This window comes from Bufo bufo, chromosome 4 (assembly GCF_905171765.1).
Source record: "Bufo bufo chromosome 4, aBufBuf1.1, whole genome shotgun sequence".
NCBI lineage: Eukaryota > Metazoa > Chordata > Amphibia > Anura > Bufonidae > Bufo > Bufo bufo.
In genome coordinates, this window is record NC_053392.1 from 434,274,312 (window position 1) to 434,290,254 (window position 15,943).

Genomic DNA, 15,943 nt, shown 5'->3' on the forward strand with positions numbered 1-15,943 from the left:
AAATGTTTGGGTAAAAAAAAAATGGTTTGGGTAAAAGTTATAGCGTTTACAAACTATGGTACAAAAATGTGAATTTCCGCTTTTTGAAGCAGCTCTGACTTTCTGAGCACCTGTCATGTTTCCTGAGGTTCTACAATGCCCAGACAGTACAAACATCCCACAAATGACCCCATTTCGGAAAGTACACACCCTAAGGTATTCGCTGATGGGCATAGTGAGTTCATAGAACTTTTTATTTTTTGTCACAAGTTAGCGGAAAATGATGATTTTTTTTTTTTTTTCTTACAAAGTCTCATATTCCACTAACTTGTGACAAAAAATAAAAAAAGTTCTATGAACTCACTATGCCCATCAGCGAATACCTTGGGGTCTCTTCTTTCCAAAATGGGGTCACTTGTGGGGTAGTTATACTGCCCTGGCATTCTAGGGGCCCAAATGTGTGGTAAGGAGTTTGAAATCAAATTCTGTAAAAAATGACCTGTGAAATCCGAAAGGTGCTCTTTGGAATATGGGCCCCTTTGCCCACCTAGGCTGCAAAAAAGTGTCACACATCTGGTATCTCCGTACTCAGGAGAAGGTGGGGAATGTGTTTTGGGGTGTCATTTTACATATACCCATGCTGGAAGAGAGAAATATCTTGGCAAAAGACAACTTTTCCCATTTTTTTATACAAAGTTGGCATTTGACCAAGATATTTATCTCACCCAGTATGGGTATATGTAAAAAGACACCCCAAAACACATTCCTCAACTTCTCCTGAATACAGAGATACCAGATGTGTGACACTTTTTTGCAGCCTAGGTGGGCAAAGGGGCCCATATTCCAAAGAGCACCTTTCGGATTTCACAGGTCATTTTTTACAGAATTTGATTTCAAACTCCTTACCACACATTTGGGCCCCTAGAATGCCAGGGCAGTATAACTACCCCACAAGTGACCCCATTTTGGAAAGAAGACACCCCAAGGTATTCCGTGAGGGGCATGGCGAGTTCCTAGAATTTTTTATTTTTTGTCACAAGTTAGTGGAAAATGTTTTTTTTTTTTTTTTTTTTCATACAAAGTCTCATATTCCACTAACTTGTGACAAAAAATAAAAACTTCCATGAACTCACTATGCCCATCAGCGAATACCTTGGGGTCTCTTCTTTCCAAAATGGGGTCACTTGTGGGGTAGTTATACTGCCCTGGCATTCTAGGGGCCCAAATGTGTGGTAAGGAGTTTGAAATCAAATTCAGTAAAAAATGACCTGTGAAATCCGAAAGGTGCTCTTTGGAATGTGGGCCCCTTTGCCCACCTAGGCTGCAAAAAAGTGTCACACATCTGGTATCTCTGTATTCAGGAGAAGTTGAGGAATGTGTTTTGGGGTGTCTTTTTACATATACCCATGCTGGGTGAGATAAATATCTTGGTCAAATGCCAACTTTGTATAAAAAAATGGGAAAAGTTGTCTTTGCCAAGATATTTCTCTCACCCAGCATGGGTATATGTAAAATGACACCCCAAAACACATTCCACACCTTCTCCTGAGTACGGAGATACCAGATGTGTGACACTTTTTTGCAGCCTAGGTGGGCAAAGGGGCCCATATTCCAAAGAGCACCTTTCGGATTTTACAGGTCATTTTTTACAGAATTTGATTTCAAACTCCTTACCACACATTTGGGCCCCTAGAATGCCAGGGCAGTATAACTACCCCACAAGTGACCCCATTTTGGAAAGAAGAGACCCCAAGGTATTCGCTGATGGGCATAGTGAGTTCATGGAAGTTTTTATTTTTTGTCACAAGTTAGTGGAATATGAGACTTTGTATGAAAAAAAAAAAAAAATGGGGTCACTTGTGGGGTAGTTATACTGCCCTGGCATTTTCCAGGGGCCCTAATGTGTGGTAAGTAGGTAAATGACCTATGAAATCCGAAAGGTGCTCTTTGGAATGTGGGCCCCTTTGCTCACCTAGGCTGCAAAAAAGTGTCACACATCTGGTATCTCCGTACTCAGGAGAAGGTGGGGAATGTGTTTTGTGGTGTCATTTTACATATACCCATGCTGGGTGAGAGAAATATCTTGGCAAAAGACAACTTTTCCCATTTTTTTATACAAAGTTGGCATTTGACCAAGATATTTATCTCACCCAGCATGGGTATATGTAAAAAGACACCCCAAAACACATTCCTCAACTTCTCCTGAATACAGAGATACCAGATGTGTGACACTTTTTTGCAGCCTAGGTGGGCAAAGGGGCCCAAATTCCTTTTAGGAGGGCATTTTTAGACATTTGGATACCAGACTTCTTCTCACGCTTTGGGGCCCCTAAAATGCCAGGGAAGTATAAATACCCCACATGTGACCCCATTTTGGAAAGAAGACACCCCAAGGTATTCAATGAGGGGCATGGCGAGTTCATTGAAAAAAAAAAATTTGGGCACAAGTTAGCAGAAATTGATTTTTTTGATTTTGTTCTCAAAGTCTCCCTTTCCGCTAACTTGGGACAAAAATTTCAATCTTTCATGGACTCAATATGCCCCTCAGCGAATACCTTGGGGTGTCTTCTTTCCAAAATGGTGTTATTTGTGGGGTGTTTGTACTGCCCTGGCATTTGAGGGTCTCCGCAATCATTACATGTATGCCCAGCATTAGGAGTTTCTGCTATTCTCCTTATATTGAGCATACGGGTAATGAGATTTTTTTTTTTCCGTTCAGCCTCTGGGCTGAAAGAAAAAAATGAACGGCACAGATTTCTTTATTCGCATCGATCAATGTGGATGAAAAAATCTCTGCCAAAAAAAGAAAAAGGAGGGGAAAGGCGTCTGCCAGGACATAGGAGCTCCGCCCAACATCCATATCCACTTCAGCTCGTATGCCCTGGCAAACCAGATTTCTCCATTCACATCAATCGATGTGGATGAATAAATCATTGCCGGGATTTTTTTTTATATATATACAAAGTGTTTGCCAAAGTATATGAACACCGCCACCTCCTCAGCTCATATGCCTCGGCAAACATATCTTTTACTGCAGAGGAGAAATCTCGTCTTGCAGCGCCGCATACACCGACTTGCGTGTAATCTGACAGCAGCGCAATGCTTCTGTCCGAATGCACATCAGTGCTGCAGCTGGTCGATCGGTTGGTCCACCTGGAAGGTAAAAAAAACAAAACAAAAAAGAAAAAACCAGGCCGCAAAGCAATAACTTTATTAACTTTAGAACAGAACATATTAACTTTTTTTTAACTTTTTTAACTTTTTTTACTTACCGGTAATTTTTTTTTTGTTTAGTTTTTTTTTACCTTTATAGAACAAACCTCTACTTCCCCATGGGACAATGTGCAAAGCGCAAATCACCCAAAGATGTGGCGAAGTACGTTATGCACTTTATCCCAGGTGAAAGGAGAGGTTTGCAGCAGCTGAGAGTAAAAGGGCCCTAATAGCCCTGTGTGCCTGTCCTGTGAGATGCAATCCCTATGCTAGGTGTACCTGTGTGTGGTACTTCCGGAAACACTCACCAAAGCATAGGGCAGGGTGGTCAGGACAGGCAGGACAGAAATAGCGGGTGTCACGCCTTATTCCACTCCTGCTACAGACAAGACATCTTTTTCGGGGTGACGGTTGGGTTGAGGTACCAGGAACGACACTGGGGAAATGTCGCTCGTGTAGACGGCTAACTACACTGGTGGATGGGGCCACAGAACCTCCTGGGTAAAGGAGGTTCTCGATGATCTCTTCCTGGAATTTGAGGAAAGATCGTGTTCTCCCAGCCTTACTGTAGAGAACAAAACTATTGTACAGCGCCAATTGAATTAAATATACAGACACCTTCTTATACCAGCGTCTGGTTCTGCGGGAAACTAAATACGGAGACAACATCTGGTCATTGAAGTCCACCCCTCCCATGAGCGCATTATAGTCGTGGACACAGAGGGGCTTTTCAATGACACGGGTTGCTCGCTCAATTTGGATTGTCGTGTCTGCGTGAATGGAGGAGAGCATGTAAACGTCACGCTTGTCTCTCCATTTCACCGCGAGCAGTTCTTCGTTACACAAGGCAGCCCTCTCCCCCCTTGCAAGACGGGTGGTTACAAGCCGTTGGGGGAAGCCCACGCGACTAGTTCGCGCGGTGCCACAGGCGCAAATCCGTTCTAGAAACAAATGCCTAAAGAGGGCCACACTTGTGTAAAAATTGTCCACATAAAGATGGTACCCCTTGCCGAATAAGGGTGACACCAAGTCCTAGACTGTCTTCCCACTGCTCCCCAGGTAGTCAGGGCAACCGACCGGCTCCAGGGTCTGATCTTTTCCCTCATAGATCCGAAATTTGTGGGTATAGCCTGTGGCCCTTTCACAGAGCTTATACAATTTGACCCCATACCGGGCACGCTTGCTTGGGATGTACTGTTTGAAGCCAAGGCGCCCGGTAAAATGTATTAGGGACTCGTCTACGCAGATGTTTTGCTCGGGGGTATACAAATCTGCAAATTTCTGGTTGAAATGGTCTATGAGGGGCCGAATTTTGTGGAGCCGGTCAAAAGCTGGGTGGCCTCTGGGACGGGAGGTGGTGTTGTCGCTAAAATGCAGGAAACGGAGGATGGCCTCAAATCGTGCCCTGGACATAGCAGCAGAGAACATGGGCATGTGATGAATCGGGTGCGTGGACCAATATGACCGCAATTCATGCTTTTTTGTCAGGCCCATGTTGAGGAGAAGGCCCAAAAAAATTTTAAGTTCGGAAACTTGGACTGGTTTCCACCGGAAAGGCTGGGCATAAAAGCTTCCCGGGTTGGCGGATATAAATTGTGTGGCATACCGGTTTGTCTCTGCCACGACTAAGTCCAAGAGCCTTGCAGTCAAGAACAGCTCAAAAAATCCCAGGGCCGAACCGATTTGAGCTGTCTCAACCCGAAACTCCAGACTGGGCGGTGAAAGGGGGAACTACAGGTGCAGCTGAAGTTGGTGACTGCCAATCAGGGTTTGCCAGCACCTCAGGGATTCTAGGGGCTCTACGGGCCTGTCTGTGCGGTGGCTGCGACGGGGTAACTAGTGCACGTGCCACCGTACCAGCTTCAACTGCCCTTCTGGTGCTCGCCACGTCACCATGTTGTACGGCAGTGCTGGTACTAGGTCCAGGGAGGGCTGCGCTGCTGGTGTATGCCTCACCACGTGATCCGGCAGCGACAGCCCCACTCTGCTGCTCTTGAAGCCGATCCTGCATAACCTGTGGTCTAACGACACGGGGCCGGGTACGCCTGGTGCTGCCAGCGACCTCAACCTCCTCGTCCGAACTTTGGGTCAGAGAGCCACTGCTTTCTACAGGTTCATATTCTGACCCGCTAGATTCGTCAGATGAGGGTTCCCACTCCTCATCCGACTGGGTCAGAATCCTGTAGGCCTCTTCAGAAGAATACCCCCTGTTTGACATTTGGACTACTAAATTTAGGGGTATTCCCTGAGACTACCCAAGAAAAAAAGCAAGCCTGTCTTACAAAGGGGAGGCTAGCGAAGTACCGGAGGCCGCTGCGGTTGATAAAAAAATATCAAAACTGATTTTTTTTATCGCCGCAGTGCGTGTAAAATGAATGTGCAGTGATCAAAAAATATATATTTTTTGTCACTGCGGTGGGGCGGGCGTGGGTGAACGCACGTGTGGGCGACCGATCAGGCCTGATCGGGCAAACACTGCGTTTTGGGTGGAGGGCGAACTAAAGTGACACTAATACTATTATAGATCTGACCGTGATCAGTTTTGATCACTTACAGATACTATAAAAGTACAAATGCTGATTAGCGATACGCTATTCAGCGAATAAAAGTGACTGCGGTGCGGTGGGGTGGGCGCTAACTGACGCTAACTACCTAACCAAGGGGCCTAAACTATCCCTAAAACCTAACAGCCAATACCAGTGAAAAAAAAAAAGTGACAGTTTACACTGATCACTTTTTTTCCTTTCACTAGTGATTGACAGGGGCGATCAAAGGGTTAATTGGGGTGCAGGGGGGTGATCTGGGGCTAAGGTGTAGTGTTTGGTGTACTCACAGTTCAGTCTGCTCCTGTGCTGGATCCAACCGACGAAAAGGACCAGCACAGGAGCAGACAAGCCATATAACAGATCATATTTACTAATATGATCTGTTATATGACTTTTGATTGGATTTTTTGAAAATCGCCAGCCTGCCAGCCAATGATCGTTGCTGGCAGGCTGGTGACGAACTTGTTCTTTGAATTTTGCCGGCCCGCGATGCGCATGCGCGGGCCGGCTTTGAGCGAAATCTCGCGTCTCGCGAGATGACGCGTATATGCGTGATTGTGCGCAGCGCTGCCACCTCCGGAACGCGAATCTGCGTACAGCGGTCCGGAGGTGGTTAAAGGGAACCTGTCACCTGGATTTTGGGTATAGAGCTGAGGACATGGGTTGCTAGATGGCCGCTAGCACATCCGCAATACCCAGTCCCCATAGCTCTGTGTGCTTTTATTGTGGAAAAAAAACTGATTTGATACATATGCAAATTAACCTGAGATGAGTCAGGGACAGGACTCATCTCAGGTTAATTTGCATATGTATCAATTAGGTTTTTTTCCACAATAAAAGCACACAGAGCTATGGGGACTGGGTATTGCGGATGTGCTAGTGGCCATCTAGCAACCCATGTCCTCAGCTCTATGCACAAAATCCCGGTGACAGGTTCCCTTTAAGCTATTTCATATATTTATCTCTACTTGGCAGTGGAAAAATATATGGCATTAATTAATAAGATAAAAGGGCTGAGATTTTTATACTGATGACCTATTATCTGAATAGGTCATCAGTATCTGATCAGTGGGGGTCTGACACCCGGGACTCCTGCTGATAAGCTATTTGAGAAGGCACCAGCACTCCTGTGGAGGCCTTCTCGCAGATTACCAAGCACAGCGCCATACATTGTATATCGGATGTGCTTGGTATCGCATCTCAGCCCAATTCACCTTAATGTGTCGTCACTGGCCTTGGAAAAACAGAGAAGGCCGTGGCACTCACAGGAGCACCAATGGCTTCTCAAACAGCTGACTGGCAGAAGTCCTGTGAGTTAGACTCCCACTGATCAGATACTGATGACCTATCCAGAGTATAGGAAATCAATATAAAAATCTCAGATAACCCATTTAATTACATTTAGCCTTCCTATACTTTGCCACTTAAAAAAATAAAAACAAAAAAACACCACTCACCTGTCCGGGAACAGAGCAGCATCAGAGGGAGTTGTTGGCTCCAAGGCCAGACAACCCCCTTAAACAAACACTCTGTCATCTGTGATGTGTATTTGCTATGAAGTGATCAGTCTGGGTGAAAAGCCTCTAAGTTTGGTGTTTTCATGATTTATGATAGACTGTATAACTGAGATATTATAAAAGAACTTTACATTTTTAGGGGCCTCTAAAATGTATTTTATCAATTCTTTATTATTAAATATTAAAACAGGTTCTTTGTATAAGTAACTTGTTAATCATTTAAAATTTCTATTCAGATTTTAGATTTCTTCTATATTTTCCCCATGATAATACTTCAGAGCTGAAACACATAATGCATCATGTAAAGCTTTATGCACCATTACATGGGTACAATTAGATTTTTATTTATTGTTGGCCTGGATTTGCTGTGTAGATTTATGCTTTTGTTACACATCGTGACTGCAGCAAAGCACTAGTTGTAACTGTCATCCATTACTTTGTAATAGTGCATGGATAATAACAGTTTAGGATTTTTCACCCACCTGAAAGATTGCAGAGTACAATTGGTATTCAAACCAGATACATCTGAGTAACGACACAGTACAAAAGGTAACATCAACATTATACCAGTATTGTATTAGTGTCACTTTTGTACTGTCATTGTTTATCAGATTTACATCTTTAGATGGAAGACTATCCCATTTTGACCATACCTGCATAATCTGCCACGGTCTCATCTACGGTTTACATCTGCAGTCGAAATTTAGTTGCGCTTCTACAATCCAGTGGCATGGTTGGTATTTGCTACCTTATATTACTGTACACTGCCTGTTGTAAAGACTAGCCTTCACTCAATGCAAAACACAAGAGCAAGCCCTGTGCCAGCACGGAATGATGGGAAATTTCAGTTCTGCAAATGCAGCTCTGTATCTAAGAACTAGTACATCATACTTTTCCATTAGACTTTTGAAGCTGAAGTTGGTCAAACTCGAGCAGTTTTTTCCAGTCCTGACGTTTGATAAAGTAGAATACTTCTTCGTACGTGAGATCCAACCGATAATTGAAGTCTCCACACCAGAACACATAATCATGGGAAAATACATGTCTCCCCTGTGTAAATAAAAAAACAATGAAAATGTATTATGTAAAACTGATGGATACCATACTGCTCAAAGTGCATATATATATATATATATATATATATATATAATGTATATAATGGATAAAGAAGGCAACAAGAATTCTATCTTAAAAATATAATGGGGAGACTTACCAAGGGGAAGCTTAATTTCTGGGTAATCTCTTTGTAATCCTCATTTCTTTCTTTCACCTGGGTTTGTCCAGCAGTAAAATGACTACATATAAAGCAAAAACTTGTACTGTAGAACTGAAAGCGTACGGCTACTGCTCCTTTGTTCCCAGTTTTGCCTCCCATACCAGTCTTTACAGTGTCCACTGCCAATTCTCTGTCACAAGATATACAACAGATTTATTCAGAAATGTGTGGTGTTATTAAATGCAAAATTCAAACAAAAATACCATTGTAGTCATGGCCAGTGTTTCTTTAGTAGTGTTCCTCTTCTTATCAAATTATCATAATCCACTTAGAGAAGGAAAAAATCTAAAAATGAGAATCCTCCGCTATTGATACATTTTTAAATGGCCAGCTGAAAATATATTTTGACAAATACATTTTCCAGGTTACTTGTACCTCTTCCTCATACCTTATAAAAAGACCTTTTAATTCAATTAGCCATTAAAATTGTAAAAGCCGACGACGCTCACTGTTTCTCTTTCACAATCCATTTCATCACAGTCCACTTCCAGAATTACGATACAGCATCATGCAACCATACAGAAATGACTAATATGTACATCAATTCTTTTTACACATTACATAAAAGCATAATACAATATTCTACACATGCATCAAAAACTATTTTTCTCAAACCCTCACCCTCTGGATTCATGGGCACCATTACACTACTCATTCTGCATCACAAAACGTTCAGTGCTTGCAAACACGGAAGTGAATGGGCCTTTGAAGTTAATGCGCACAGCCGCTATACAATGTACGGCGTTGAGCTTGGTATGCTGTGAGAAGGTCGTAGCGCTCACAGGAGCACAGGTGCCTTTTCAAACATATGATCGGCAGGGGTCCCGGGTGTTGATCAGAAACTGATGACCTATCCTGAGGATAGGTCATCAGTAGTAAAATCCCGGAAAACCCCTTTAATCTGTGGACTTGATGCCATGGCTCGACATCCCATGTCATACTCAAAAGTTGCTCAGAAGCAAGAAAGAGTTGGAGCTACTGGTGGCTGATTGTCATGGTTTCACTTGGTATGGCATCTATGTGGCTCAACCCTAGGTCCATACCGATAAACCTGTAGACACGGCTGATTTATTGAGCATCTTTATTCATTGGCATGTCCAAATGCTATAGCATTCAATTGCCAATTAGCTCTGATGTTTAACAAAATGTCATTAAAAATGACACACCCAACCAGAGAGCATTGTTTCCTGTGTCATTGGCTAGGGGCAAGGGCTTTAGATCAAATGTGATTTGTTGAAACTAATTAATTATGAGTGTCTGCAGCAGCTGTGGTTTTTATAGGCTGTAACAGAAGGTTTGTGTGTGGAGAGGGTGGAGGGGAGGGGTGAAAGTTTAGTAAATATACTGTGCTGAAATCAAGAAGAGACAGCCAAGATGTACTTAGACTACTTGTACATGCATAATACCACTGTATGAATATGATAGTCTAAAACATCAGTTTACTTGGTGGCCCTAAGAACCAAGAGAAGTGCAGACACTGCTACAAAAGACAGTAAAAAAGGATGGCAGCAGCTCATCTGCTGAGAGGAATAAGATTTTGGATATGAAATAAGCAAAACAACACAGACATTGGCCAAAAAAATATGCCTGGGAAAAAAGTATCTTGGAATGGATGAGTTATTTTGAATGATGTTGATTAGGCTGGGTTCACAGTGTTTTAAGCCCTCTGCTGGACTTTCAGTCGGGAAAATATGTTTCATAATGGTATTTAGTGGGTGTGGAACCACTGCATTAACCAACTTTGACTTTGGGCTAATCCTAAGGGCAGTCCTATTCTGGCAGTCCCTTTAACTCCAATACAGGGATCTGGACTTCGCTGAAGGGGAACCACCAGGTTGCTACTTCCTGGAGTAGGACCACTGTGGTTGACAGCTGACCCACTGGGGTCAGAGATAAAGGTGCGTAGCACCAAGGGAACAGACAAACTCGTAGCTGTGGTTAGCACAGGCAAAGCATGAGCAAATCAGTGAAACAGGTCCGAGGTCAGGGCAGGCAGCGATGGGTCATGGGTCAGGACAGGCAGTGGAGGGAGAGAGTCAGGAACCAGGCAGAGGTTGGTACACAAGCTGAAAAATGGAACAGCGCACCTTTGCAGGCCTGCTGTGGGTGAGGCAGACAAGGGGCTGCAGGTCTGGATCATCGGACCAGATCAGAATGGTGAGAGGATCGGTGCCAGTGTTTGCCTGTGGAAGCAGGGCAGCAGCGGGCATGGTCCACTGCTGTAACAATAAGAAGTTGTGTTCTAGGGATAAGAACAGCATAAAAGTATGCTGTGTTTTGAATTCTACACAAGTAACAAAAACACACGTCATAGGAATACTCTACCTGATGAATGGCATGTGGTATGGCCGAACAAAAATAAAAAGGCAGACTCCAACAAGTTGTGCAGAGGTCAGCATTATGTACCGATGTGATCTGGAGAGGGCCTTCTGTATCTGCTCAGACCACACTTTTCTATTTTTTGTGCTGTAAATAAATGTAGCAATATTTAGTTTTTTTTTTACATTTTACTCTAGATTATTGCTCGATTCTAAACATTATAATCATACTAATGTCTCAACACAAATTCCTACATCAAGACCACTTTTGGGCATTCAGAGCTAAGTAAAGGTAAAATATAAAAGCACAAAAAGTTGCTACGCAAGTTTAACAGTTGGCTTGGAAATCAATACATCCAAAGGCATATGTGGCCAATTATCAGTATCTTGTACAGTAAAGGCAAAAGTAAACCATCAACAAATAATGGCAAAAGACATGGCTCTGTGCTTTGAGTACTCTCATTTTATTACATTACAAAGGGATTGCCATCAATAAAGGCTATGGACCCCTTTGGGGTATATATTTTAATTATTGAATTGTACTGATTTTGAGCTACAAATCAATATTTCAATTGGTCTTTATTAATGTCAAAATGTCAGCCCCTTTCTCTGTACAGCGTTGAGATTCTCTATTAGTAAGCTGACTGTATACACCGTGTACGGCTCATATGAAGCGTTCTCTGAATTCTGACAGCTCAAACACTCAGTATAACTCATTTCTTATCAAATCTGAGAATATGGCTTAATTAAGTGTTTATGAGTTGCCAGGAGCTCAGAGATACAGACTACGCAGGGTTGTAAGGGCTCAATGTAAGATGCTCACAGCTAGGCTAAAACTTTTAAAAACTAGACCATTATGACAAAAACTGATGAAAAAGTTAAATAATGCAGGGAGTAGATTTGAAAGGATGGCACTGGCCACAATATATGTGGGGGAGATCATAAAAAAGGGTGATCAGGGGTTATGAAAAGAAGAGGTGGGCAGGCTTAGAGAGGTTTAGCCAATATCGCTCCCATTTTTGCTTTATAATTTCACATAATTATTTGCAAGGCTGGATTGTGACATGCCACTTGCTCAGTATGCTTGGCCCAAGTCAACATTAACACAGGCTTAAAGGGTATCTGTCACCTAGAGAATCGATACTAACCCAAAAGTATGTCCTTATAGTACTTCATACCTTCTTTCCATATGTTTTTATTTTTCTTTGGAACTTGTATTATATCTTCATAAAATCCATTTTAATCCATATGCTAAAGAGGAATTAAGGTGCCCAGAAGGGCATTATTTTCATTCAAAGGTGCCCAGGAACCACCCCCCTACAGAGACCAAACAAGCCTCTTTCTCAGCTTATACACTACTACCCTAGCAGTGCCGTTGCCGCCCCCCGCTACATCACTAGCAGGCAATACCCCGCCCACCCTTTCCCTATAGCCAACATGCGCAGTGCCAAACACTGTTTGCGCTCTTCCAGTTCAACTGAGTGCATCAGCTTTAAAGAGGACCTTTCACCGGATTTTATTAATTGAGGTAGGTACCTGCCACCCTCCCTGTTTTGTTAAAATAGCGCTCCTATGCCGCGCTGCGCCTCCTGGTATTTTCTCCGCTCAGTATGCTCATACTGAGCATCGGAGCAATGGGGAGGAGACAAAGTCTTTCTCTGTGGGCGTCTCTTTCTCCCCTGGCTGTAGCGCTGTCCAATCGCATCGAAGAGCGTCACAGCCAGGGGAGAAAGAAAGAGATGCCCACAGAGAAAGACTGCATCTCTGGGCACGAAAACATCACTGGTAACGGTGCATGTCCAGTGAAACAGTTGAAGCTGATGCCCTCAGTTGAACTGGAAAAGCACAGGCAGTGTTCGGCATTGCGCCAGTTGGCCATGGAAAAGGGTGTATGGGTTATTGGCTGCTAGTGAAGTAACGTGGAGAGGGGAGGGAGTGTGGCAACAGCGCTGCAGGGGGATAGTGTATGAGCAGAGAGAGAGGCGTGCTAAAGCTCTGTCGTGGTGGTGGCGGGGGGGGGGCAGGCGGGCCAGGGCACTCAATGAAGGAGTTCTTGGGCACCTTTGAATGAAAATAACATCCCTCTGGGCACCTTAATGCCTCAGTTACATATGGATTAAAATGAATTTTATGAATATATAATACAAGCTCCAAAGAAAAAGAAAAACATATGGAAAGAAGGTATGAAGTACTATAAGGACATACTTTTGATTTAATAGCTATTCTCTAGGTGACAGATTCCCTTTAATGGCTCATCGGCAGAGTGGGGGGCAACAGGCTGTATTACATCAAGTACCCATTCAGACTGGTCTGAAAAAGTCACAAAAGTTGGTAGGGGGTGACCAATGTCATTCTTGGAACAATGTAAGTTCTTGCAATTGCAATCAGTCATAAATTCACAGGTCACACCCATAGTTCTTCAATGTTCGTGTTTCATAATTATGGCTGACCTTGTGCTAACAATGTTTCCTGCATTTAGTTCAACCATTTCCTCAAATCCTACAGCAAATATGTCTGGGGGGCCACCATCACCATCTGTAAGGCAAAAAACAAAAAATAAAATAGTACTTATGACTTATCTCCACAGATTTGGTGAACATTTTTAAATACACAGTAGTAAACTCTGGGGGAGATTTATCATCTCCCTTGCGCCAGATAGGTGGCTTTAAAAAGTTGCAAGCTGTTTGCTTGTGGCTTTTTAAATGCAACTTTTTGACGGAAAAAAAAAAAGTTGCGTCTTTTACACTGCTCCCGCAACTTTTCCAAAAGAACGCATGGCAAGGGCGGAAAAGGGTGTGGCCAACAGCTGAGACTATAATTTATCTTCATTTAGACCAGTTTTCTAGAAATCTACGGAAGCTCTCGGCTGTCGTAGAGTAGTGTTTAGGCGCATGGACTGCCGGAGGACGCACCTAATTGGCAAAGGAAGGCAAAACTAAGAATATGGGGCATTTCAGTTTAATTTTAATCTATTTTGCAAATTAGAATCAATTTATAATAACATGGCCGCTCAACTTACCCTGAAAATCAGGAAGTCCAGATAGTTTGGGAGCATCCAGTAGCCAGTCAGTGAGCTCACTTGTGCTGAGGACATTGCTTCGGAACTGCTTTCCTCCATTTATGTTCCAGGTTCCCACAGCAACACGAGTCTTTTTAAAATTTGTAAACTCAAACTGACGTTCTGACATGGACTTTAAAACACTTGGATTCACTAAAACAAACATTATCGTTTTGTTACTATGTCTAGAGAAAAAAATAAAAATAAACTCACAACAAAAGTGGCTAACCAACATACTGTAGAAAGAGAATCTCATGCAAGATTCTGTCGTAAGCATTTGCTGTAAAAAGCCGTTAAAATTGTTGCAAATCTTACTTCAGTAACTGTGTGGCATAGAAAGTGGAGTAACATCTCAAGAAGGGTTAGACCAATACTGTGATGTGACAAAACAAATAAAATACTATCATCTGCTTCCACTGTCGAGGGTCTGATCCACACTCTTTCCAGTCCCTGGCCTGTGAACATCCAGACGTGGTCATGTGCGCCACTAAGGCCTATCACAGGCCTCAGCAGTGACGTGTTCCCAAGTAGCACATGACTCAGCAGTGATTTATAAAGCAGAAGAACCCCCTTTAAAGACTAATCTAATTTACCAATCATCATGTGACATTTGATAAACTTACGGCAAATTACGGCAATCACAGAATCCTGCAAAATTTCCCTTTCAACATGTTTTTGCATTTACTGTACTGGAAATTGTTCTTTATGTTTGACGATACAGTTATATGTAAATTTTTGAACTACTATTGTAAGGATCTTTAATTAATGAATGGAAATTGCTGGATTGATATTACCAAGCAGAGCAGAACTGTCCATTAACATCCGCCCTTTGTCTGCATATTCATCACTATAGAAATCTCCCATGAGAAGCAGATCAATAGCTTCTTGCTTTGCACCATCAAAGAAGTTTGTCTGTATTGTCCTAGAAACTGTACGAGCTCCATCTTTGAGTTTTCCAACCTTTAATAAAAGATGCATTAAGTATTACTACTTATATAAGAAAAAACTTAAGATATCACAGAAACAATCAACATGGTTCTTAGCTCTAGCCCATTGAAGGCAACAACTGAAATCAATACACAAGTTCAGTGATTATCCTGTCGAGGAGAAGATTCTTGTAGAAGAACTAGTAGACTGACACCTTCATTGATCTACAAGATTCTGCATTTTTTATTTTTATTTTACCATAAACAACCAGCTTTTAACATTTTCTTGTATATCTAATTGGAAATATGTCATTGTAGGTCAGTGCATACTTTCCCTCTTTTCTATTACATGCACATTATGTGGGAAGTGCTACCAATACAGAGATTGATAGATCTATTGGAAGAAGTGACCAGGTGACTAGATGACACAGCTGCTGCATGACAGTGGAGGAAAAAGAATCCCGAATAACCCCTTTAAATACAGATATCCAGCCTGTATAGGCAATTTAAGTATTGCTACTGTTGCTGATGTCAGTCTGATATGTATCCTCATATAAGCACAGACTTGTGTCATGGTGTTAGAACTCTTTTGGTATATAAACATTATATCTGATCACACATACATTAGCTTTACCCTCCAGAGCTCTACTTCCAGTAAATATCATGCTGAGGTTGTGGCCATTCACAGACCACATAGATTTATAAGACTCATCAAAGCGATCAACCACAGACTTCATATCAACCAATCCAAGACTCTCAAGTTGGGTCCGTAGAACCTAAATATGAAAAAAGAAAAGAAGTATATTTCTCACTGATCAAAAACAATTACCATAAAAACTTGCAGTTAAAATCTAAACTACAGTTAAAATATACACTATTGTATTACTATTTTACCATAATGCATTATAAAAGGGGAAAAAGGGATAATCTAATACTAAGCCACATACAAAAAGAATTACACATACTATCGGAAAGTACCATATTAAGTGCTGTAATTAATTCACAAAACCAGTATTAAAATGAAAATTCCCTAAACTCCAGACCCTTGCCCTACTAAACAGGCACTAATTAGGAAAAAAATTGGTCTGATGTAAAACAAACGTACTGCTA

General features: G+C 42.2%; 1 protein-coding gene across 2 annotated transcripts in view; it reads right to left on the reverse strand.

Annotated features, from left to right (window-relative positions):
* The window catches only part of SYNJ2 (synaptojanin 2), a 287,057-nt gene that overhangs the window by 103,095 nt on the left and 168,019 nt on the right, over window positions 1-15,943 (reverse strand). For both annotated transcript variants that reach the window (XM_040429362.1, XM_040429360.1), the window contains exons 10-16: window positions 15,457-15,609; window positions 14,702-14,867; window positions 13,869-14,060; window positions 13,300-13,384; window positions 10,857-10,997; window positions 8,469-8,661; window positions 8,147-8,305 (exon numbers count right to left, since the gene is read on the reverse strand). In XM_040429362.1, the coding sequence (XP_040285296.1) occupies window positions 8,147-8,305; window positions 8,469-8,661; window positions 10,857-10,997; window positions 13,300-13,384; window positions 13,869-14,060; window positions 14,702-14,867; window positions 15,457-15,609 (1,089 nt within the window). The remainder of the gene's footprint in view (window positions 1-8,146; window positions 8,306-8,468; window positions 8,662-10,856; window positions 10,998-13,299; window positions 13,385-13,868; window positions 14,061-14,701; window positions 14,868-15,456; window positions 15,610-15,943) is intronic.